This window comes from Panulirus ornatus, chromosome 19 (assembly GCF_036320965.1).
Source record: "Panulirus ornatus isolate Po-2019 chromosome 19, ASM3632096v1, whole genome shotgun sequence".
In the NCBI taxonomy this organism is placed as follows: Eukaryota; Metazoa; Arthropoda; class Malacostraca; order Decapoda; family Palinuridae; genus Panulirus; species Panulirus ornatus.
Genome location: NC_092242.1, coordinates 5,385,015 through 5,412,773, shown reverse-complemented (window position 1 = coordinate 5,412,773; position 27,759 = coordinate 5,385,015). Strand labels below are relative to the sequence as shown.

The window sequence follows — 27,759 nt, the reverse complement described above, 5'->3', positions numbered from 1 at the left end:
CCACTGTACCCACGCAATTTTTCCTTCGTTGTACTCTGATGGAGTGAGTCACAGATGGCCGTCCTGTGTTGCTGTGCCATGGACTGTGACACAGAAGGCTGTCCTGTGTTGCTGTGCCATGGACTGTGACACAGAAGGCTGTTCTGTGTTTCTGTGCCATGGACTGTGACACAGAAGGCTGTCCTGTGTTGCTGTGCCATGGACTGTGACACAGAAGGCTGTCCTGTGTTGCTGTGCCATGGACTGTGACACAGAAGGCTGTTCTGTGTTTCTGTGCCATGGACTGTGACACAGAAGGCTGTCCTGTGTTGCTGTGCCATGGACTGTGACACAGAGGGCTGTTCTTCATTGCCGTGTGATGCACTGGCTCACAGATGGATGTGCTGTGTGATGCCTAGTGGGCTGTGTTCCACTCACCATACGAACACTGTCTCATACCTGCCTGTGTTTTGGGTGGTTGTACCTTCCTTTAAGCCTAGCATATCGGTCTCTTGTCATTCTTCGCGTGTGGTCATTTCCTCGGGGTGTCCCACGCCGCCCAATATTCACATCTGCCTCAGCCCGTCACTTCCCCCTTCATGTTGTTCACCATTTGTCAGTTTTCACGTATCATTTGTCATCTGGCATGGGCCATCTTGCGCGCCCAACACGCAATCCGTTTTTCCACTTCACACTACGTTTTCTACTTATCCTCCTCGTTCGTTTTCATCTATCTTCACACGCCGTTCTCCATTTACCCTTATAGTCCGTTTTCTATAAAGAACAGGATTTCTTTTCTTTTTTCAGGGTAAACTTCTCAAGCCTCTCGTATTTTCTACATCAGCCAGACGCTTATCTCTTGTGGAAGATTATGTTTACCACAGCAAGGGGCGAGGCAACAGCCCCTCCCGAAGACTTTTTGTGTCTTGTGGGGTTTCCAGTCTCCATCCCTTGGAGGATTACGTTTTTACAGAAAAGCCTTTCCAGTTTCTCTCTCTCTCTCTCTCTCTCTCTCTCTCTCTCTCTCTCTCTCTCTCTCTCTCTCTCTCTCTCTCTCTCTCTCTCTCTCTCTTTCTCTCTCTCTCTCCTTCTCAAGAGGATCATATTCATCACAGTTTCGTCCCCTTCTAAGACATCGCATATTACCACAAGCTCAATAATATCCTATGTAGGAAAAAAGGCGTCGGTTTTAGAGGGAATTGAAGTTGAATTCATCCTAAACTTTCAAGTCTTTATGAACACGTAGAGAATAGCATTCTTAACATTGGCCATTAATAAAACCACATTGATGTAATATATTTCAAAATTACAAATATAGATTCAATGATTTTGACACACACTATCATCTAGTATACGAAGGAAAAAGAAAAACAAAAGAGAATACATGAGACCCTTTGTAGATTAATGGCATCATTAAGATTATTGGAATTTGCGAGGATTAAGGAAACTATACGAAATGAATAACAAGGATAACAACTTTTACCACAACTATGATAACAAATCTTACCACAACTATTGTGTGTGTGTCTTGATATCTTGATATCTTGCAAATACAGACTCGAAGTGACCCAGGAATCTGACGCTCCACCAATTACATTGTCTTTGTATTCAATTACATTGTCTTTGTATTCCTTTGTATTATGGTAAAACTCTTTATGTATTCCTCATCAGACAACTGTGTAATAGGGTGAAGATAATGAAGGAAATATTTACATGATGAGCAAGAATTGTGAAATGGGGTTTAGAAGACATTACCAGAGACAACATTGAATGGAAATAGGTTGTACTTGGGATATATGAACAAGGTATAGTGTGTACTAGGGAACTGCATGAATCAGGCACAGTGTATACTAGGAGTGTGTATACCAGGGGTATTAAGTAATAGGGACAGCATGAAGTAGAGACAGTATGTTCAAATGACCAACCATGTTAATAAACATAGAAAACGGTACATACACATCCATGCCAGAACTTGCCACAAACATGATAGATATATTATAAATTCTGATATCAAGAATGGATAGAAGAGCTGAGTACAAATTTATTTCCTCCATCCTTGAGAATCTTTTAACGGGCGAAGTTTCCAGTGGAGAGCGTTCGCCTCCCACGTTATCCCGATTAATGTCCAAAGTTTTCGACAAACCTTCAAAAAGTAATGGACATTTCTAGGCTCCATGTATAATGACTAATACATTTTCTTGAAGGGAATTTCTTTTTTTTTTTTTTTTTTTTTTGGCCCTCACCAGTTTGAACTCACGCGTCTTTCTTCTTCTTCTTCTAGATGAGGACTACACTGAGCTGACGAGAATAATGGACGTTCCAACAATGCTCGTCTTAATTCTTTATTTTCTCATACCTTCCGGTAAGTCTTCTATATATTTTGTAGTTCCTCTTTGGCTTTCATATTGACGTACGTGTGTGTGTGTGTGTGTGTGTGTGAGTATGAGAGCGAGAGAGAGTTACCAGCCACCACTGCTTATCCATGAAATACTTCTCATTTATGCAAACTAAGACATGCATGCAATCAGTAATTACATAGTCGATGGCACTCAGCTAATATATATATATATATATATATATATATATATATATATATATATATATATATGTATATATGTATATATATATATATATGTGTGTGTGTGTGTGTGTGTGTGTGTTCCATAGACAGAAAGCACAACAGTATTGTCCTACCAAGATAATCACTTTGAAAATGGATTCAAAAGGAAATTAATAACTGAAGTGTCATATCGACGAACCATCGAAAAGGATGAATATTTTTAAAGTAATTAAGTAACGATAGAATTGCATACTATCTGGAAATGTAACCATTAGAACGAGGATGAATATCATCAGTGACAGAGTAGAGAAAATAATGTTATCTGAACCAAATGAGGTCTCCAAGTGATAGCTGGAGAATCGTAAAAATTCGTATACCTGGATGATATCATCCATTTGCATCATCAGATGATACATCGTACGGAGTAAAGTTATATCTATTTAATAAAATTAGTGGCATGGAAAAATGCAACCGATCGAACATTAACAACATGTTTAAACGGCGGATACAACGCCTCTGGTGATTGGCTCATCAACTACGAAGGTCGTATAGGCGAACAAGATAGAAACCAATCATAAGTGTTATAGGTCATAAGTGTTATAGGTCATATATTTCCTGACCATTTGGTTATCTGGACGAAGGATAACATGTTGTGCTAAATGATCTAATTTCTCAATGACGTCTCGTTTTATATATGTGTTCTCGGTCACTGCTACAGACGACTTAGTTACCACATCTACATATAACCCACATATGAATGGCATATCATATTAACACATTACACACTTACACAGGACATTGCACACATTGGCCACTCGCACATCACATTCATAAAATCTAATCCCTCATACTTTTCATAAAAGAACCTCATAAAAGTTATCTCATTTCTCCTCTTTTTGTCATTTATCATTAGTTTCTGGAGTTCGGTCTCATCATTCTATCTCAGATCTCCTGTTTCGTCATGTTTGATACTCTTATCTTTTGATATCTAGTCTTGTTATTATTATTCCTTCTTTAGGCTTCTTACCTTTTTTTCAACCTCCTTTTAACGTATTTCGGTTTCCTTTAAGGAGTTTGACCTAAAAAACAACAAACGTATATTTAGTAATTAAGACGATAATTCCCTGAAACAAACCCAGTAATGTCGGAGAAGACTTACATTAACGCCCCATTTTTCTTCACTAAGTACCAGGAATTAGCATAATTAACTTGTCAAAAAATAATTAACAGTGATTGATTGGCCAACGACACTCCGGACTTTAGCTTAAAGAAAAGAAAAGAAATATATATATATATATATATATATATATATATATATATATATATATATATATATACAAAACAAAGTTACAGTGAAAAGTCTTATAGATAAATCCCATACTAAATCGTCTTTCATGTGGCAATGAAAACGGCGTTCCGTTTAGAGATGAACTTGTAAACAACGATGTTCAAGCGAGAGTCTGAAAAGGCAAAGAATATCTATATAGGACACACACACACACACACACACACACACACACACACACACACAGTCTCCCAAAGGCCTCTACATTGTCTGGCAATATCTCTCCCTCTTCGCCACTGATCACAGCACCGTCTGCCCAGCGTTGTGTCCTACCCCGGGGAGAATCATGTACAGTAATATGTAAACACACTTGTAGGCAGAATCACCAGCGGGACAACACACACACAAATGAAGCTAAACATTTTCGCTACAGTGGTAAGACCTATACAGTCAGAGGACATCTCGTAAATGTAAGTGAATCTGGGTTTTATTGAGAGAGAGATACGAGGATGTGAGTGGCAAGGACTTGTGTAAAATAGGAAAGATGATGATGTCTATTAGGATGGGGATGACGGATATGTAAGTAATTTAAAGGTTGGTGTTAGTGAAGGCAGTCGGTGGTGCGAATGAAGGAAAAGAGAGGTGAGGGGAAATCATATAAGTGGGAGATGAATGAACGTCAGAAGGAAAAGCTTGCTGACAGTTGTGTAGTGGAGGAGGGGTGAGTGTGAAAGAAGGTACATTGTGAAGATTAGATTACAAATGACCCGATGGTCTATGACGCGACAGGCTGCTATGCAAGTAATAGTATCCTACATATGTGGTTTATGAGACAAACTGCTGGTAGACAAGTAATGGTATCCTACATATGTGGTTTATGAGACTGACTGCTGGTAGACAAGTAACAGCAGGCCTCATAGATGGTGTATGGCTAGGTTAACTGCTGGTATAGTATGACAGTAACAGCACCCAACATAGATGGTTTATGACGAGGTCAACTGCTGATAGGCAAGTGATGGCATTCTACGTAGATGGAAACAGGGGAAATAAGGCTCCTTCGTTATTCACCATCATTACACACCCTCCGGCTTACGAGCTAGGAGGAAGCAGATAAGAGAGGAAACATCATTCAATACGCCGTGTATATACTGGTATCTATATCCTACCGGGAAAAACGAATGGGAAACAGAATTTGATTTAATCTCTGATGAAATCCTTTTGGGGGGAAAGATTTATGCAGCTAATCTGTCAGAAAAAGAGTTGAAATACCTCGTATATTATATTACATTTCTCGAAAAAAAAACCCAACTTATTCGCTAATAATATCAGCAAAATATTAGATTACCAGTGAAGAATGCTGCTTAAAATCGACGGTGTAATATGCACGAATTTAATCTCCTTTTTGTCTTGCAGATTACCGGCTCAACCCCAACTTCCCCCAGAGTATCCGGGGGCTATAATTAGATAAGAATCTGCGGGGGTTGGTGTAAGGGAGGTGTTCTGGGGAAGGGGGTGAGGGGTGTAATAACACGTGGAGGGGTCTCTGGCAGGGGTGATAGACAGGGGTGATAGATAGGCCGGTGTCTGTGGAGGAAGGAGTGTCGTGCGCTGCACGGACGTGTTGTGCAAGACAGGAGGAGATGACAGACGGGGTACGATGTTAGGAAAGGCGAAAGGGATTGGAAATGGACCCTCAGTGATGGTGGATCTTTCGTCAGTCTGTAGAACCACGTACGAAAATTTAGATCTCTTCATCTCGAGGAAAAGAACAAGACGAGGACGTATAGATAAGATGGTAAGCCATGAGCCAGGCAGAGCGAGACGAAGATGAGCAGTCAGCCATAAGCCAGGTAAAGCCTAGTACAGACACGACGCTCGTGGTTGATGAAGTGGTTCGGTCATCAAGCCAGCTCGCTTCACGTTAACTCGAATCCATTCTCGGGGAAGCGACAAGACCACCAATATTTATACTGGTGGTAGAATGCCAGATGAAGTATATCTTTCTTGCTACTAGTTCGCAGCGACGTCTTTGAAAGACAGCCTAGAATTCTAGATACATCTGCTTCCTTAAGAGACAGTCTTAGCGAGCTGATGAAGAGGAAACCTAAACAAAATCAGAAGCATAAGTCTTTTGGCAGGTTTTGCCGGAACGAGACAGGTTTCAGAGCTGTTTATGAGCTGTTCATCCACAGTGGGGTTTATGTTCATATAAAGTTCTTGTGAACAGTAGGAGAACACCTGAGAACCATCGGGCTTATCCATCTCATATTTCAGAAAAATGTTCAACTAAAGGATTAATTTCTGACGATGGCATGAACGGGTATACATCACTGATGAGTTTGTCAGTGTGATGTTCAATGCTTGTGAAAAAGTCCTTTGACACACTAATGAGCCATTTGTTTTGATATATGCAATCCATATGACAGATCTAATCTAGATGCCAGTAATTGGACATAGGTCATTTGAAATGTAATTTTTTGCATTGATTTCCATTGATACCAAGAGTCTTCTGCACACGCGAGAAGTGACAGATACGTTTCCATATGCCAAATGTTTGCTACATAAGTGGCACAGCTTTTGCAAAGGTTGAATCACCATCAAAGGATCATATCTTCATACCGTACATCTTTAGGATTTCCCATCACAACAAAGTAGCGTCGGGAACAGACGAACAATGGCCTCACACGCTCACATCCCAGTCTCCAGCAGTCGTGTATGATGCTAAAATCTCTGTTCGATCGCCGATAGTCGAAGATCACTGAGATATCTCCAAACTTTCTACAGTTCTGAAGTGAAGGAGACAAATATAATGTTGAGAGGCTTTGCCCTTGTGCAAAATGCAGACCCAAACTTACGCGAACACCATCCAGAGATTCTTCCTCTTCTGTTAGATCTGTTGGCCACTTCGAAGTCCGGAATCAAGAAGTTGGTTATGTATCCCGCGACATTTTTATGTTTCAAAGAGAGAATTGCCAACGCTCGTGTGTTCCATTTATCATTCACAGGGGAACAGGCATGATTTCACTTCGACTTTCTGCATGGTACACTTCACGTACGAGAGATTCCCTCTGAAAAATCGGAATGTCATGTGTAAATAATCTAGTTTGCCCTTTAGCAGAAAGAAGCGGCAACGTTATTTTCACCCGGGAGGAGGAGCTGCTTGCTTGCTTGCTTGCTTGCTTCTGCCGTTACCTTCAGTACGTAGCCCACAGCCGTCTGCTGGCCTTCTAACTTTCAAACATAGACAATAGATCGCTTTCTGTAGATTCTGGTGACGGCGCGAGTCTGCTCCTCATCTTGGCATCTTTCCCACACTGCCACATGCCACACTAACCACAGCTCCCTCTGTCTCTCTCAGGGTTTAGTCTACCACAGTCTATGATCACCTGTGTGTGTGTGTCTCAGCCCACCACTTGCCCTGACAGAATTCCTCATCATATCCTGCCACCAAGGATAACACTCCCTCCACCTCAGCCTGTCAGACTCCACTTCCCTTCTGTCTGATACCGTCTCCCTCCTGTCATCCACCGCTGCGTGTCACCACCTGTTGCTTGTTGCTACCCCCAATATACCTATTACCTCCTGGGTATCTCCCAACCCTGCCATCTATCACCATTTGCCACCCCCCTTCCATCCTTCATCCCCTGCCATCCTCCGACATTTGCCACACCTACTTCAAGCCTAGTACTTCAACCTAGCCCATCAAACCCTGTCTTTCTATAGCCCATCCTTTGCCACCCTCTGTGAGAACCACCTATCCTAAACCATCTGCTGTCTTAGCATACCACTCCCTCTCTCAGACTTTGCGACAATCACCATCTTCATCTCCTCATAACTTATCGTCTACCGCCTACCTGTCACCTACAATGTCCTGTCTTTTGTCTCCCCGTCTCTGAGAGGCGGCCGCTCGCTCCACCTTGACCAACTGATAAGGTTACTGTAACAGTTGTATCAGGTCTGTGAGTTCGGGGATTCTCCCTCCCTCCCTCCTGCACTGGAGGGAACCAGCAGGGAAATGATGATCGTGTTTTTCCCTACAATGTCTTTCAAGACATTCACGATACGAGGGATAAACATGAACAACACACACGTTTATGTCGAATATCAGTCAACAGAACGAAAAGCAACGTAAACACTGATAAGCCCTTTTTTGGGTTTCAATAAAACTACATGTAATCACGCCTAATTACACCGAGGATATTGCATTACAGCCATTACAAGTATGAGTCATTGATATCGCTCCAATCGGATTGAGTCGTCCCTCTCCATTGGTAAACATGAGCACGATACTGCGCTACATTAAGCGAGATTATTCGCTCTCATTGTTTATGTCCTTCCTCCGCTGCAAACACCCAGCCAACAACAACAACAACAACAACAACTCGTAATGTAGAGCATCCTCTTAAGGCGTTGGTCCCACACGGGGGTGACGGAGGCAGAGCTTGAGGGTCGTGCTGCGTGAGATGATACGGAAGCAGCGTGACGTAAAGGTGTGTGTGTGTGTGTGTGTGTGTGTGTGTGTGTGTGTGTGGGCTGGAGGTAAGCCCTTAGGGATGAGTGGCTTAAGGTGAGACCAGGGAATAGCCCTTAGGGATGTGCGAGACTAAGCAAGGGTGGATATGTGTGATGCTTTAAGTTAAGTAAAAGATACAATATCAGTCGAGTTCATAAGTATGGTCTCCAGTTCGTAGTCCTGATATACTTCAACAGCTTAACAAGGAGGGAAATGGAGATGGATGTGCAAGAGAACAGGATCCTATATGGGTAGCTACTAACGGAAAGGAAAGTCTTGTAAAAAGAATTGCGTGCGACATAGATTAGTGGCGTATTGTCGGGACGCGAGACCATAAGAAACTGAGGTCATATGGTTAATACGAGTCTGAAGAATGTATAGGAGGGTACATGAAGGACTGGCAGCGTCTGATCCTCCACGAGAGAAGGAGATTCAAAGCCCCTCTGGTTCTCTCTACATAGTATTGTTCGAGACTCGTGAATCGTTCTTGTAGGGCGAGCCTTCTAAACCACAGCCTCGACATTCTGCACTCACGAACCCGTGAAATATCGGCTTTTAAACTTGCTTGCAACAAACTATGGCTGGTGGAGTCTCTCCCTCGGCCGTGTGTTCGAGGCTGCGCACTCCCTCACGCCAGAGTCCTTCTCGAGGTACGTAACCCATCTCAGGACGGAGAGAGGGAGGGATGGCTACCATCTGGCGAGAGTGAGGACGTACTGGATAAAAGGATCTGCTCTTTAGCTTTTAGCGTGTCATATATCCTTCCTGCAACCCCCCCCCCCCCCCCCCCACCCCACCCCGAGTGTCATTTACGTGTGACGTGCAAAGACCAGCGTCTTGCCGGGGGTCAGGCGACAATGGTGATCTGTGTGTGTGTATATATGGTTGGTTACGGGTGATGTGTGTGTGATGTGTGTGTGTGTGTGCTCTGGGGCAGAGATGTACGTACGTGTGGAGAGATACATATACTCACACATGTAGACGCGTAGAATACGTGCGGAGGAGGATGTACACATGTGTGTATAAGCAACTACAAGCATACAATGATTCTGACGCATACATCTGTAAAATAATACACACACACACACACACACACATATATATATATATATATATATATATATATATATATATACACACACTGATCGATTGGGAGTATATATAGAGATAGTCTAACACTGTGATATATGTTTTCCATATGCCAAAAGCTATTGAAACGTAACCCAGTACACGTTAATTCTGATATATGCTCATATGTTATACTGACATCTACATGCAAACAGATGTAACATCTTTACCTTTGTTCATATCGGGCGAGGAGAACACTGTTAATTCTCAGTAGATTTTGATGATTTCCCGTAACAGACTTTATGACTCAGTCTTGACTCCCTCCACTATACATAACTTGATTATACACGAGTCCCCCCTCAGCTATACAGTTTATTTCACGAATGACCTAAAATGAAATCACTAGAAGGTGACAGACAATTAGATCTTAATTACGTCCTATGGGATAATTACAGATGAGTAATGCAAATACCTCATCGTAATTTGCACCATTGCAAAGAGAGAGTCTATCCAAGAAATACACCCTGGTGTCCATTAATCTAGTTTCTAGGAATTAGTCGAACAAATCGACTAATTTGTTACCTTCAGTTTGGACGAAGACTTTCTAATCTGTTCACCGATGTCTGAGTTGAGATATATAAGATACGAGACATTAGTAAACAAGACACCCCCCCCCCAGACACAACCCCCCCAGCTCCTCTTCCCCGAAGGTATAAACCTGACATGTTTACGCTCAGGATAGATTAGCTCTTGGCCTAAATTCCCTCAGGAGAGACAAAAGAACTCGCCACCACTCGACCCCCTGGCCAAGCAGGAGCCTGAAAGACGCACCCTCCTCAGATCTGGGACGGAGCAACACACGCATGATTCAGGTGAACCACGACGGTACGATCCTTGAGTGTGACGGTACGATCCCTGAGCACGACGGTACGATCCTTGAGTACGTCAGTGCGATCCTTGAACGCGACCGTACGGTACGACCCTGAATTTGACAGTACGATCCTTGAGTTCGATGGTGCGATCCTTGAGCACAACGGTACCATCCTTGATTTCGACGGTGCGATCTTTGAGTACGACGGTACGATCCTTGAGTACGTCAGTGCGATCCTAAAGTACAACGGTACGATCTTTGAGTACAACGGTACGATCCTTGAGTACGTCAGTGCGATCCTTGAACGCGACGGTACGGTACGATCCCTGAGCACGACGGTACGATCCTTGAGTACGTCAGTGCGATCCTAAAGTACAACGGTACGATCTTTGAGTACAACGGTACGATCCTTGAGTACGTCAGTGCGATCCTAAAATACAACGGTAAGGTACGATCCTTAAGGACGACGGTACAACCAAGGAGCACGACGTTACGACCCTAGAGCACAAAGGTAAGGTCATTAAGCCCTATGATTCGAACATAGATCTGATGGTGTGACTTCTGTTAACACTTCCGCACTTTGGTAGTCAAAAGTCAGGCCATCATAACCCAAGGGTCGTTACCGTCGTGCTCAAGGGTCGTTACCGTCATGCTCAAGGGTCGTACCGTCGTGCTCAAGGATCTTACCGTCGTGTTCAAGGGTAGTTACCGCCGTGCTCAATGGTCGTTACCGTCGTGTTCAAGGGTCGTACCGTCGTGTTCAAGGGTCGTACCGTCGTGCTCAAGGGTCGTACCGTCGTGCTCAAGGGTCGTAACGTATTGTTCAAGGATCTTACCGTCATGCTCAAGGGTCGTATCGTCGTGCTCAAGAATCTTACAGTCGTGCTCAAGGGTCGTGCCGTCGTGTTCAAGGGTCGGACCGTCGTGTTCAAAGGTCGTTAACGTCGTGCTCAAGGGTCGTACCGTCGTGTTCAAGGGTCGTTACCGTCGTGCTCAAGGGTCGTACCGTCGTGTTCAAGGGTCGTACCGTCGTGCTCAAGGGTCGTACCGTCGCATTCAAGGGTCGTAACTTCGTACTCAAGAGCTTAATCAGTGCTATGTCAGTGCTGAACATAGCAGGCGGGATGGTATAAAAGGTCAACACGCATTTGCCCCTCTCTCTCTCTCTCTCTCTCTCTCTCTCTCTCTCATTCCTGGCGCGCACCCGGCTAGAACCGATGGCTATTACGATACGTGCATAAATATCACTCTACATACAACACCACACAACATACTATGTCATGACTTTACGTAAAGAAAACAAATATTGGGAACGGATAAGCTGATTAGAGAAAACTTAATAATCTCACGAGTTAATTGCTCCAGGAAATGTAATTTCTCTTTGCACGTTCAGCGGCCGGAGAACTGGTTATATTTCTCCCGGGGTTGGCAAGTGGGTGGACCACAGGATTACTTTGGCATAAGTGGTGTGTGGCTCACGTGGAATTATAAAACAGGTGGAAAGCAAAGAGGCACTGGAAAGAATATATATATATATATATATATATATATATATATATATATATATATATATATATATATATATATATATATATATATATATATATGCATATATATATCATCCATGGGGATAGGGGAGAAAGAATACTTCCCACGTATTCCCTGAGTGTCGTAGAAGGCGACTAAAAGGGGAGAAAGCGGGGCCCTGGAAATCCTCCCCTCTCGTTTTTTTAATTTTACAAAAGGAACAGAGAAGGGGACCAAGTGAGGATTTCCCTTGAAGGCTCAGTCCTCTGTTCTTAATGCTACCTCGCCAACGCGGGGGATGGTGAATAGTATGAAAAAAAAAAAAAAAAAAAAATATATATATATATATATATATATACACACACACACACACACACGGTGATAACAATTAGGAAAACGAAGCACGATAAATCCCAACTGCACCTTCGTGTACGATATGATTATACACGAAAGTGCACTTGGGACTTATCGTGTTTCATTTTCTTCATGGGTATCAGGCAATACGAGATGGGAAGTCTTTCCCTTTCACAGTGCTTCATGGCAAAGTCTCGTCGGAGATAGTCTACGACAGTTAGTCTCTCTCTCTCTCTCTCTCTCTCTCGCACTTGCTCTCCCCAGACACCCTCGGTAACAACACCCCTCCTTACCCTCGAGGGGGGAACTAGATGCGTGGGAGCGCTATGGCAAACAGTGTCATTTAACAGGCCGAGGACCTCGCTCTCCAGACCCACCCTCCCTCCTCCCTCCTCTCCAGTGGCCAATCTATGGTATGGCAAGTAGGGCAGGTGCCATAGGCGCCACTTGAAGGAAGGGAGGGAGGCGGGCGCCACTGAACAGGTTTGTTTATTGACATATGCCACCCGAGTGATATTTTAAATGGTTCAGTTTTGAGATACAAAAAAAAAAGGCTACTTTTTAACTATGGAAATATTTTGCTTCTATCAGTTACATTACCGCCTCTACGTTACAATTTTGATGAAATAAGTCTTTAAGAGTTTATGTGAACTTAAGGTTGGCCTAACTCTTGAACAGTTTATAATTACATTGTATATATTTTCTATATACATCAACTGTAAGAACATTTCTAATCAAGCCAGGGGGCACAATTTCAATGCTGGCCATACGCGCTATTTTCCCTAGATACGCCACTGAATAGTATGGGGTAACTTCTAGCTCAAAATACTCTTTGTTTCAAGATGAAAGATAGGATATTCAAACACTTCTACACTTGAAATAATAATGGAAAATATATCATAATGCTCTTAGTTACCGATACATACCTAATATATACAATACGAAAATATTTTGAAATTGACGGCAACTAGCAGCATAAATGAATGTCATAAAGACGACTACACGATGTTATAACACCAGATCAGTATTGAGCATGAAAAATACTTCTGATAAAGAGTTTTTAAAGGAAATCTATTTTTCTGAGTAAAATGCCAAAAATTGAAGGGTATTTTTTGTGATACTTTGCATAATGTTTCCAGGGTATGTATCGGTAACTAAGAGCATTATGATATATTTTCCATGATTATTTCAAATTTAGATGTGTCTGAATGCCTTATATTTCAATTTTGAAATCATAAGAAGTATTTTTCATGGTGAATACAAATCTGGTGTTAAAATATCGTTTAGTGGCCTTGTAACATTGATTTCACCTGTTGAATATAGTCAATTTCAAAATATTTTCTGATACTTTGCATCGTGTTTACTGGGTATGTATCGGTAACTAATAGCATTGATATATTTTACATGATTATTTCAACATTAGAAGTGTTTCAATATCTCATCTTTCAATTTTGAAAAAAAAAGTTTTTTGAGCAAAAAATACCCTGGACTATTACCTTCAATTTTTGGCATTTTTCCCAGAAAAATAGATTTCCTTTAAAAACTCATTACAAGAAGTATTTTTCATGCTGAATACAAATCTGGTGTTAAAATATCGTTTAGTGGCCTTGTAACATTGATTTCACCTGTTGAATATAGTCAATTTCAAAATATTTTCTGATACTTTGCATCGTGTTTACTGGGTATGTATCGGTAACTAAGAGCATTATGATATATTTTCCATGATTATTTCAACATTAGAAGTGTTTGAATATCTTATCTTTCAATTTTGAAACAAAAAGTTTTTTGAGCAAAAAAATACCCTGGACTATTACCTTCAATTTTTGGCATTTTTCTCAGAAAAATAGATTTCCTTTAAAAACTCATTATAAGAAGTATTTTTCATGCTGAATACAAATCTGGTGTTAAAATATCGTTTAGTGGCCTTGTAACATTGATTTCACCTGTTGAATATAGTCAATTTCAAAATATTTTCTGATACTTTGCATCGTGTTTACTGGGTATGTATCGGTAACTAAGAGCATTATGATATATTTTCCATGATTATTTCAAGTTTAGAAGTGTTTGAATATCTTATCTTTCAATTTTGAAAAAAAAGAGTTTTTTGAGCAAAAAAATACCCTGGACTATTACCTTCAATTTTTGGCATTTTCTTCAGAAAAATAGATTTCTTTTCCAAACTTTTAATAAGAAGTATTTTTCATGCTCAATACGAATCTGGTGTTAAAATATCGTTTAATGGCCTTGTAACATTGATTTCACCTGTTGAATATAGTCAATTTCTAAATATTTCCTGATACTTTGTATCTTGTTTACAAGGTATGTATCGGTAACTAAGAGTATTATGATATATTTTCCATGAATATTTCAAGTTTAGAAGTGTTTGAATATCTTATCTCTCAATTTTGAAAAAAAGAGTTTTTTGAGCAAAAAATTACCCTTCAATTTTTGGCATTTTCTTCAGAAAAATAGATTTCTTTTAAAAACTTTTAATAAGAAGTATTTTTCATGCTGAATACGAATCTGGTGTTAAAATATCGTTTAGTGGCCTTGTAACATTGATTTCACCTGTTGAATATAGTCAATTTCAAAATATTTTCTGATACTTTGCATCTTGTTTACTAGGTACGTATCGGTAACTAAGAGTATTATGATATATTTTCCATGAATATTTCAAGTTTAGAAGTGTTTGAATATCTTATCTTTCAATTTTGAAAAAAAGTTTTTTGAGCAAAAAAATACCCTGGACTATTACCTTCAATTTTTGGCATTTTCTTCAGAAAAATAGATTTCTTTTACAAACTTTTAATAAGAAGTATTTTTCATGCTCAATACGAATCTGGTGTTAAAATATCGTTTAATGGCCTTGTAACATTGATTTCACCTGTTGAATATAGTCAATTTCAAAATATTTTCTGATACTTTCCATCTTGTTTACTAGGTACGTATCGGTAACTAAGAGTATTATGATATATTTTTCATGAATATTTCAAGTTTAGAAGTGTTTGAATATCTTATCTTTCAATTTTGACACAAAAAGTTTTTTGAGCAAAAAAATACCCTGGACTATTACCTTCAATTTTTGGCATTTTTCTCAGAAAATAGATTTCCTTTAAAAACTCATTATAAGAAGTATTTTTCATGCTGAATACAAATCTGGTGTGAAAATATCGTTTAGTGGCCTTGTAACATGGATTTCACCTGTTGAATATAGTCAATTTCAAAATATTTTCTGATACTTTGCATTGTGTTTACTGGGTATGTATCGGTAACTAAGAGCATTATGATATATTTTCCATGATTATTTCAACATCAGAATTGTTTGAATATCTTATCTTTCAATTTTGAAACAAAAAGTTTTTTGAGCAAAAAAATACCCTGGACTATTACCTTCAATTTTTGGCATTTTTCTCAGAAAAATAGATTTCTTTAAAAACTTTTAATAAGAAGTATTTTTCATGCTGAATACGAATCTGGTGTTAAAATATCGTTTAGTGGCCTTGTAACATGGATTTCACCTGTTGAATATAGTCAATTTAAAAATATTTTCTGATACTTTGCATCGTGTTTACTGGGTATGTATCGGTAACTAAGAGCATTATGATATATTTTCCATGATTATTTCAACATTAGAAGTGTTTGAATATCTTATCTTTCAATTTTGAAACAAAAAGTTTTTTGAGCAAAAAAATACCCTGGACTATTACCTTCAATTTTTGGCATTTTTCTCAGAAAAATAGATTTCCTTTAAAAACTCATTATAAGAAGTATTTTTCATGCTGAATACAAATCTGGTGTGAAAATATCGTTTAGTGGCCTTGTAACATTGATTTCACCTGTTGAATATAGTCAATTTCAAAATATTTTCTGATACTTTGCATCGTGTTTACTGGGTATGTATCGGTAACTAAGAGCATTATGATATATTTTCCATGATTATTTCAACATTAGAAGTGTTTGAATATCTTATCTTTCAATTTTGAAACAAAAAGTTTTTTGAGCAAAAAAATACCCTGGACTATTACCTTCAATTTTTGGCATTTTCTTCAGAAAAATAGATTTCTTTTACAAACTTTTAATAAGAAGTATTTTTCATGCTGAATACGAATCTGGTGTTAAAATATCGTTTAGTGGCCTTGTAACATTGATTTCACCTGTTGAATATAGTCAATTTCAAAATATTTTCTGATACTTTCCATCTTGTTTACTAGGTACGTATCGGTAACTAAGAGTATAAAGATATATTTTCCATGATTATTTCAAGTTTAGAAGTGTTTGAGTATCTTATCTTTCAATTTTGAAACAAAAAGTTTTTTGAGTAAAAAAATACCCTGGACTATTACCTTCAATTTTTGGCATTTTTCTCAGAGAATTAGATTTCCTTTAAAAACTCATTATAATAATAATTTTTCATGCTGAATACAAATCTGGTGTGAAAATATCGTTTAGTGGCCTTGTAACATGGATTTAACCTGTTGAATATAGTCAATTTCAAAATATTTTCTGATACTTTGCATTGTGTTTACTGGGTATGTATCGGTAACTAAGAGCATTATGATATATTTTCCATGATTATTTCAACATCAGAATTGTTTGAATATCTTATCTTTCAATTTTGAAACAAAAAGTTTTTTGAGCAAAAAAATACCCTGGACTATTACCTTCAACTTTTAGCATTTTTCCGAGAAAAATAAATTTCCTTTAAAAATTCATTATAAGAAGTATTTTTTATGCTGAATACACATCTGGTGTTAAAATATCTTTTAGTGGCCTTGTAACATGGATTTCACCTGTTGAATATAGTCAATTTCAAAATATTTTTTGATACTTTGCATCGTGTTTACTGGGTATGTATGGATAACTAAGAGCATTATGATATATTTTCCATGATTATTTCAACATTAGAAGTGTTTGAATATCTTATCTCTCAATTTTGAAAAAAAGAGTTTTTTGAGCAAAAAAAATACCCTGGACTATTACCTTCAATTTTTGGCATTTTCTTCAGAAAAATAGATTTCTTTTAAAAACTTTAAACAAGAAGTATTTTTCATGCTGAATACGAATCTGGTGTTAAAATATCGTTTAGTGGCCTTCTAACATTGATTTCACCTGTTGAATATAGTCAATTTCAAAATATTTTCTGATACTTTGCATCTTGTTTACTAGGTACGTATCGGTAACTAAGAGTATTAAGATATATTTTCCATGATTATTTCAAGTTTAGAAGAGTTTGAGTATCTTATCTTTCAATTTTGAAACAAAAAGTTTTTTGAGCAAAAAAATACCCTGGACTATTACCTTCAATTTTTGGCATTTTCTTCAGAAAAATAGATTTCTTTTACAAACTTTTAATAAGAAGTATTTTTCATGCTCAGTACGAATCTGGTGTTAAAATATCGTTTAATGGCCTTGTAACATTGATTTCACCTGTTGAATATAGTCAATTTCAAAATATTTTCTGATACTTTCCATCTTGTTTACTAAGTACGTATCGGTAACTAAGAGTATAAAGATATATTTTCCATGATTATTTCAAGTTTAGAAGTGTTTGAGTATCCTATCTTTCGATTTTGAAACAAAAAGTTTTTTGAGTAAAAAAATACCCTGGACTATTACCTTCAATTTTTGGCATTTTTCTCAGAAAATTAGATTTCCTTTAAAAACTCATTATAATAATTATTTTTCATGCTGAATACAAATCTGGTGTGAAAATATCGTTTAGTAGCCTTGTAACATAGATTTCACCTGTTGAATATAGTCAATTTGAAAATATTTTCTGATACTTTGCATCGTGTTTACTGGGTATGTATCGGTAACTAAGAGCATTATGATATATTTTCCATGATTATTTCAACATCAGAATTGTTTGAATATCTTATCTTTCAATTTTGAAACAAAAAGTTTTTTGAGCAAAAAATACCCTGGACTATTACCTTCAATTTTTGGCATTTTTGTCAGAAAAATAAATTTCTTTTAAAAACTTTTAATAAGAAGTATTTTTCATGCTGAATACGAATCTGGTGTTAAAATATCGTTTAGTGGCCTTCTAACATTGATTTCACCTGTTGAATATAGTCAATTTCAAAATATTTTCTGATACTTTCCATCTTGTTTACTAGATACGTATCGGTAACTAAGAGTATTAAGATATATTTTCCATGATTATTTCAAGTTTAGAAGAGTTTGAGTATCTTATCTTTCAATTTTGAAACAAAAAGTTTTTTGAGTAAAAAAATACCGTGGACTATTACCTTCAATTTTTGGCATTTTTCTCAGAAAATTAGATTTCCTTTAAAAACTCATCAAAAGAAGTATTTTTCATGCTGAATAGAAATCTGGTGTTAAAATATCGTTTAGTGGACTTGTAACATGGATTTCACCTGTTGAATATAGTCAATTTGAGAATATTTTCTGATACTTTGCATCGTGTTTACTGGGTATGTATCGGTAAATAAGAGCATTATGATATATTTTCCATGATTATTTCAACATTAGAAGTCTTTGAATATCTTATCTTTCAATTTTGAAACAAAAAGTTTTTTGAGCAAAAAAATACCCTGGACTATTACTTTCAATTTTTAGCATTTTTCCCAAAAAAATAGATTTCCTTTAAAAACTCATTATAAGAAGTATTTTTCATACTGAATACAAATCTGGTGTGAAAATATCGTTTAGTGTCCTTGTAACATTGATTTCACCTGTTGAATATAGTAAATTTCAAAATATTTTCTGATACTCTGCATCGTGTTTACTGGGTATGTATCGGTAACTAGGAGAATTGTGATATATTTTCCATGATTATTTCAACAATAGAAGTGTTTGAATATCTTATCTTTCAATTTTGAAAAAAAAAAGTTTTTTGAGCAAAAAAATACCCTGGACTACTACCTTCAATTTTTAGCATTTTCTTAAGAAAAATAGATTTCTTTTACAAACTTTTAATAAGAAGTATTTTTCATGCTGAATACGAAACTGGTGTTAAAATATCGTTTAATGGCCTTGTAACATTGATTTCACCAGTTGAATATAGTCAATTTCAAAATATTTTCTGATACTTTCCATCTTGTTTACTAGGTACGTATCGGTAACTAAGAGTATAAAGATATATTTTCCATGATTATTTCAAGTTTAGAAGTGTTTGAGTATCTTATCTTTCAATTTTGAAACAAAAAGTTTTTTGAGTAAAAAAATACCCTGGACTATTACCTTCAATTTTTGGCATTTTTCTCAGAGAATTAGATTTCCTTTAAAAACTCATTATAATAATAATTTTTCATGCTGAATACAAATCTGGTGTGAAAATATCGTTTAGTGGCCTTGTAACATGGATTTAACCTGTTGAATATAGTCAATTTCAAAATATTTTCTGATACTTTGCATTGTGTTTACTGGGTATGTATCGGTAACTAAGAGCATTATGATATATTTTCCATGATTATTTCAACATCAGAATTGTTTGAATATCTTATCTTTCAATTTTGAAACAAAAAGTTTTTTGAGCAAAAAAATACCCTGGACTATTACCTTCAACTTTTAGCATTTTTCCGAGAAAAATAAATTTCCTTTAAAAATTCATTATAAGAAGTATTTTTTATGCTGAATACACATCTGGTGTTAAAATATCTTTTAGTGGCCTTGTAACATGGATTTCACCTGTTGAATATAGTCAATTTCAAAATATTTTTTGATACTTTGCATCGTGTTTACTGGGTATGTATGGATAACTAAGAGCATTATGATATATTTTCCATGATTATTTCAACATTAGAAGTGTTTGAATATCTTATCTCTCAATTTTGAAAAAAAGAGTTTTTTGAGCAAAAAAAATACCCTGGACTATTACCTTCAATTTTTGGCATTTTCTTCAGAAAAATAGATTTCTTTTAAAAACTTTAAACAAGAAGTATTTTTCATGCTGAATACGAATCTGGTGTTAAAATATCGTTTAGTGGCCTTCTAACATTGATTTCACCTGTTGAATATAGTCAATTTCAAAATATTTTCTGATACTTTGCATCTTGTTTACTAGGTACGTATCGGTAACTAAGAGTATTAAGATATATTTTCCATGATTATTTCAAGTTTAGAAGAGTTTGAGTATCTTATCTTTCAATTTTGAAACAAAAAGTTTTTTGAGCAAAAAAATACCCTGGACTATTACCTTCAATTTTTGGCATTTTCTTCAGAAAAATAGATTTCTTTTACAAACTTTTAATAAGAAGTATTTTTCATGCTCAGTACGAATCTGGTGTTAAAATATCGTTTAATGGCCTTGTAACATTGATTTCACCTGTTGAATATAGTCAATTTCAAAATATTTTCTGATACTTTCCATCTTGTTTACTAAGTACGTATCGGTAACTAAGAGTATAAAGATATATTTTCCATGATTATTTCAAGTTTAGAAGTGTTTGAGTATCCTATCTTTCGATTTTGAAACAAAAAGTTTTTTGAGTAAAAAAATACCCTGGACTATTACCTTCAATTTTTGGCATTTTTCTCAGAAAATTAGATTTCCTTTAAAAACTCATTATAATAATTATTTTTCATGCTGAATACAAATCTGGTGTGAAAATATCGTTTAGTAGCCTTGTAACATAGATTTCACCTGTTGAATATAGTCAATTTGAAAATATTTTCTGATACTTTGCATCGTGTTTACTGGGTATGTATCGGTAACTAAGAGCATTATGATATATTTTCCATGATTATTTCAACATCAGAATTGTTTGAATATCTTATCTTTCAATTTTGAAACAAAAAGTTTTTTGAGCAAAAAATACCCTGGACTATTACCTTCAATTTTTGGCATTTTTGTCAGAAAAATAAATTTCTTTTAAAAACTTTTAATAAGAAGTATTTTTCATGCTGAATACGAATCTGGTGTTAAAATATCGTTTAGTGGCCTTCTAACATTGATTTCACCTGTTGAATATAGTCAATTTCAAAATATTTTCTGATACTTTCCATCTTGTTTACTAGATACGTATCGGTAACTAAGAGTATTAAGATATATTTTCCATGATTATTTCAAGTTTAGAAGAGTTTGAGTATCTTATCTTTCAATTTTGAAACAAAAAGTTTTTTGAGTAAAAAAATACCGTGGACTATTACCTTCAATTTTTGGCATTTTTCTCAGAAAATTAGATTTCCTTTAAAAACTCATCAAAAGAAGTATTTTTCATGCTGAATAGAAATCTGGTGTTAAAATATCGTTTAGTGGACTTGTAACATGGATTTCACCTGTTGAATATAGTCAATTTGAGAATATTTTCTGATACTTTGCATCGTGTTTACTGGGTATGTATCGGTAAATAAGAGCATTATGATATATTTTCCATGATTATTTCAACATTAGAAGTCTTTGAATATCTTATCTTTCAATTTTGAAACAAAAAGTTTTTTGAGCAAAAAAATACCCTGGACTATTACTTTCAATTTTTAGCATTTTTCCCAAAAAAATAGATTTCCTTTAAAAACTCATTATAAGAAGTATTTTTCATACTGAATACAAATCTGGTGTGAAAATATCGTTTAGTGTCCTTGTAACATTGATTTCACCTGTTGAATATAGTAAATTTCAAAATATTTTCTGATACTCTGCATCGTGTTTACTGGGTATGTATCGGTAACTAGGAGAATTGTGATATATTTTCCATGATTATTTCAACAATAGAAGTGTTTGAATATCTTATCTTTCAATTTTGAAAAAAAAAAGTTTTTTGAGCAAAAAAATACCCTGCACTACTACCTTCAATTTTTAGCATTTTCTTAAGAAAAATAGATTTCTTTTACAAACTTTTAATAAGAAGTATTTTTCATGCTGAATACGAAACTGGTGTTAAAATATCGTTTAATGGCCTTGTAACATTGATTTCACCAGTTGAATATAGTCAATTTCAAAATATTTTCTGATACTTTCCATCTTGTTTACTAGGTACGTATCGGTAACTAAGAGTATTAAGATATATTTTCCATGATTATTTCAAGTTTAGAAGAGTTTGAGTATCTTATCTTTCAATTTTGAAACAAAAAGTTTTTTGAGTAAAAAAATACCCTGGACTATTACCTTCAAATTTTGGCATTTTTCTCAGAGAATTAGATTTCCTTTAAAAACTCATTATAATAATTATTTTTCATGCTGAATACAAATCTGGTGCGAAAATATCGTTTAGTGGCCTTGTAACATGGATTTCACCTGTTGAATATAGTCAATTTCAAAATATTTTCTGATACTTTGCATCGTGTTTATTGGGTATGCATCGGTAACTAAGAGCATTATGATATATTTTCCATGAATATTTCAACATCAGAATTGTTTGAATATCTTATCTTTCAATTTTGAAACAAAAAGTTTTTTGAGCAAAAAAATACCCTGGACTATTACCTTCAATTTTTAGCATTTTTCCCAGAAAAATAGATTTCCTTTAAAAACTCATTATAAGAAGTATTTTTTATGCTGAATACAAATCTGGTGTTAAAATATCGTTTAGTGGCCTTGTAACATGGATTTCACCTGTTGAATATAGTCAATTTCAAAATATTTTTTGATACTTTGCATCGTGTTTACTGGGTATGTATGGATAACTAAGAGCATTATGATATATTTTCCATGATTATTTCAACATTAGAAGTGTTTGAATATCTTATCTCTCAATTTTGAAAAAAAGAGTTTTTTGAGCAAAAAAATACCCTGGACTATTACCTTCAATTTTTGGCATTTTCTTCAGAAAAATAGATTTCTTTTAAAAACTTTTAATAAGAAGTATTTTTCATGCTGAATACGAATCTGGTGTTAAAATATCGTTTAGTGGCCTTCTAACATTGATTTCACCTGTTGAATATAGTCAATTTCAAAATATTTTCTGATACTTTGCATCTTGTTTACTAGGTACGTATCGGTAACTAAGAGTATTAAGATATATTTTCCATGATTATTTCAAGTTTAGAAGAGTTTGAGTATCTTATCTTTCAATTTTGAAACAAAAAGTTTTTTGAGCAAAAAAATACCCTGGACTATTACCTTCAATTTTTGGCATTTTCTTCAGAAAAATAGATTTCTTTTACAAACTTTTAATAAGAAGTATTTTTCATGCTCAGTACGAATCTGGTGTTAAAATATCGTTTAATGGCCTTGTAACATTGATTTCACCTGTTGAATATAGTCAATTTCAAAATATTTTCTGATACTTTCCATCTTGTTTACTAAGTACGTATCGGTAACTAAGAGTATAAAGATATATTTTCCATGATTATTTCAAGTTTAGAAGTGTTTGAGTATCCTATCTTTCGATTTTGAAACAAAAAGTTTTTTGAGTAAAAAAATACCCTGGACTATTACCTTCAATTTTTGGCATTTTTCTCAGAAAATTAGATTTCCTTTAAAAACTCATTATAATAATTATTTTTCATGCTGAATACAAATCTGGTGTGAAAATATCGTTTAGTAGCCTTGTAACATAGATTTCACCTGTTGAATATAGTCAATTTGAAAATATTTTCTGATACTTTGCATCGTGTTTACTGGGTATGTATCGGTAACTAAGAGCATTATGATATATTTTCCATGATTATTTCAACATCAGAATTGTTTGAATATCTTATCTTTCAATTTTGAAACAAAAAGTTTTTTGAGCAAAAAATACCCTGGACTATTACCTTCAATTTTTGGCATTTTTGTCAGAAAAATAAATTTCTTTTAAAAACTTTTAATAAGAAGTATTTTTCATGCTGAATACGAATCTGGTGTTAAAATATCGTTTAGTGGCCTTCTAACATTGATTTCACCTGTTGAATATAGTCAATTTCAAAATATTTTCTGATACTTTCCATCTTGTTTACTAGGTACGTATCGGTAACTAAGAGTATTAAGATATATTTTCCATGATTATTTCAAGTTTAGAAGTGTTTGAGTATCTTATCTTTCAATTTTGAAACAAAAAGTTTTTTGAGTAAAAAAATACCCTGGACTATTACCTTCAATTTTTGGCATTTTTCTCAGAAAATTAGATTTCCTTTAAAAACTCATTATAAGAAGTATTTTTCATGCTGAATACAAATCTGGTGTTAAAATATCGTTTAGTGGCCTTGTAACATGGATTTCACCTGTTGAATATAGTCAATTTCAAAATATTTTCTGATACTTTGCATCGTGTTTACTGGGTATGTATCGGTAACTAAGAGCATTATGATATATTTTCCATGATTATTTCAACATCAGAATTGTTTGAATATCTTATCTTTCAATTTTGAAACAAAAAGTTTTTTGAGCAAAAAAATACCCTGGACTATTACCTTCAATTTTTAGCATTTTTCCCAGAAAAATAGATTTCCTTTAAAAACTCATTATAAGAAGTATTTTTCATGCTGAATACAAATCTGGTGTTAAAATATCGTTTAGTGGCCTTGTAACATGGATTTCACCTGTTGAATATAGTCAATTTCAAAATATTTTTTGATACTTTGCATCGTGTTTACTGGGTATGTATGGATAACTAAGAGCATTATGATATATTTTCCATGATTATTTCAACATTAGAAGTGTTTGAATATCTTATCTCTCAATTTTGAAAAAAAGAGTTTTTTGAGCAAAAAAAATACCCTGGACTATTACCTTCAATTTTTGGCATTTTTTTTCAGAAAAATAGATTTCTTTTAAAAACTTTTAATAAGAAGTATTTTTCATGCTGAATACGAATCTGGTGTTAAAATATCGTTTAGTGGCCTTCTAACATTGATTTCACCTGTTGAATATAGTCAATTTCAAAATATTTTCTGATACTTTCCATCTTGTTTACTAGGTACGTATCGGTAACTAAGAGTATTAAGATATATTTTCCATGATTATTTCAAGTTTAGAAGTGTTTGAATATCTTATCTTTCAATTTTGAAACAAAAAGTTTTTTGAGCAAAAAAATACCCTGGACTATTACCTTCAATTTTTGGCATTTTCTCAGAAAAATAGATTTCCTTTAAAAACTCATTATAAGAAGTATTTTTCATGCTGAATACAAATCTGGTGTTAAAATATCGTTTAGTGGCCTTGTAACATTGATTTCACCTGTTGAATATAGTCAATTTCAAAATATTTTCTGATACTTTGCATCTTGTTTACTAGGTACGTATCGGTAACTAAGAGTATTAAGATATATTTTCCATGATCATTTCAAGTTTAGAAGTGTTTGAATATCTTATCTTTCAATTTTGAAACAAAAAGTTTTTTGAGCAAATTGGATTTCCTTTAAAAACTCATTATAAGAAGTATTTTTCATGCTGAATACAAATCTGGTGTTAAAATATCGTTTAGTGGCCTTGTAACATGGATTTCACCTGTTGCATATAGTCAATTTCTAAATATTTTCTGATACTTTGTCATCGTGTTTACTAGGTATGTATCGGTAACTAAGAGCATTATGATATATTTTCCATGATTACTTCAAGTTTAGAAGTGTTTGAATATCTTATCTTTCAATTTTGAATCAAAACGATTTTTGAGCATGAGGAGATTATCTCGTATGTACTTTATTAGAGCATACATATCAAACCTGGAAAATGTTCGTGTATTTTGTCGCAGAATGATACGTACTGTAATCACACACACACACACACACACACACACACACACACACACACACTGAATAATAATGCACACGTTAACACAACAATGTAGACACACTAGACAATGTATATTTAGTCCAGAGCTTCTCACATCTCATCATATATTTACTGCAGAGAGAGAGAGAGAGAAAAGACAAAGGATTGTTCCTGACACTATGAACCTTTGGTCTTTGATAATGATAATAATACTATACACGTGTGAGGGATATTATGAGTCTCATCTTAACTAACATCAAAGCTCACGTTAAGGAACACCAGAGGCGTCAGCAGCTGCGCACGAAGGAGGCTTTCTTTCCAGTCGTTACTAATGACCTAAACGTGAAGAGCAAGTGTATCCTCACCGGATCATCTACGCAGAGACGCTAAAATATCTAGATACGTCACCACTCTCTCTCTCTGTATAGGGTTGTATAACTGATTGTAACCTGCGAGTGAATATCGCCAAGATGTGAGGTTTTCCTTGCGTCGAGAACCTCTTTGGTGTCATGCCTACAGTAATATGCACCTCTCCATCGTGCACGAGTTATCATCACCAGAGTTCGCCTCTTGGGTGAATATAGAACCTTCTTAATAACTATTGTCCTGCGAATGAATCACTGACTGATGAATCAGTAGGTAGTTAGGCAGTTCGTTCCTACCCTAAGCCACAGAAATGAGAAGTGAAGTCCTACATCGTCAACGACAGCGACAAACAGGTATATAGAACGGTACCAGAATTCACACAAGTTGAGTATCGACTCTGCTAAAGAGGGTAGACACATCCTCGGTTGTTTACCCTGCTGGAGGGGGGTCTTCTGAGCCCGTCTGGCCACCTCTGCTAACTAAAGGCCCTCAGTGTTGAGGGTAATACTTAAGAATAGGTGACTTTCAGGCCATTTTTCCTTGCTGCCTGACAGGATCTTGAACATGTGTGTGTGTGTGTGTGTGTGTGTGTGTGTGTGTGTGTGTGTGTGAAGGTTGCTGTGCTTCCCCGAGTCTAGACGAAGGATGTGAACTTCGTAACAACACGAATGAACGTTGTTTGGATCATTCTCAATTGGATTAAAAGGATAACAAGTGTATTTACCTGATGGATTAAAAAAAAAAGAAAGGATATGAAAAAAATTACACACGCAACGCATTGAAATGGCGACGAAAACCACACAATGCAATCCATGATAAAAGCAAACGTTGATGATGATAAGAAAAAGATAAGATAAAAACACCAGGCGAATCTTTCCCCCACTGCAGTTGTGTCGACCCGCGAAATAACAGAAGAGCCTCGCGCATCAGGGGCACATCAGCCATAATTACTAGATCACCCACAAGACGGAGAAGCAATGGAACATTTCGGCTTTATTTACATGGCACTATCACGCATCAGGCGCCTCACCTGGGCCACATCCGAGCCTGTGTTACCGCCACACACCACCAGTCATAGTGGCGTGGACAGACACGCGACCACGGCACATGTGTGCTCGTACACCACCAGTAATTTGTTGATGCATTCATTCCAGTCCACTTTTTTTTACACACACACACACACACACACATATATGTATATGTATATATATATATATATATATATATATATATATATATATATATATATATATATATATATATATCCCTGGGGATAGGGGAGAAAGAATACTTCCCACGTATTCCGTGCGTGTCGTAGAAGGCGACTAAAAGGGGAGGGAGCGGGGGGCTGGAAATCCTCCCCTCTCGTTTTTTTTTTTTTTTAATTTTCCAAAACAAGGAACAGAGGAGAGAGCCAGGTGAGGATTTTCCCTCTAAGGCCCAGTCCTCTGTTCTTAACGCTACCTCGCAAACGCGGGAAATGGCGAACAGTTTGAAAGACAAAAAGATATATATATATATATATATATATATATATATATGATTTATCTATTATGCTTAATCGTTGTTTTCCGCGTCAGCGAGGTAGCGCCAGGAAACAGGAGGAGACGTCCAGCTTAGACTTTAGGTCGACGGAGACTAAA

At 35.8% G+C, this 27,759-nt stretch overlaps 1 protein-coding gene across 1 annotated transcript in view; it reads left to right on the top strand.

The window, feature by feature from the left end:
- LOC139755666 (neuronal growth regulator 1-like) overlaps window positions 1-27,759 on the top strand; it is a 202,039-nt gene that overhangs the window by 144,892 nt on the left and 29,388 nt on the right. The window contains exon 2 of the mRNA XM_071674317.1: window positions 2,261-2,341. Coding sequence (XP_071530418.1) covers window positions 2,261-2,341 — 81 coding nt within the window. The remainder of the gene's footprint in view (window positions 1-2,260; window positions 2,342-27,759) is intronic.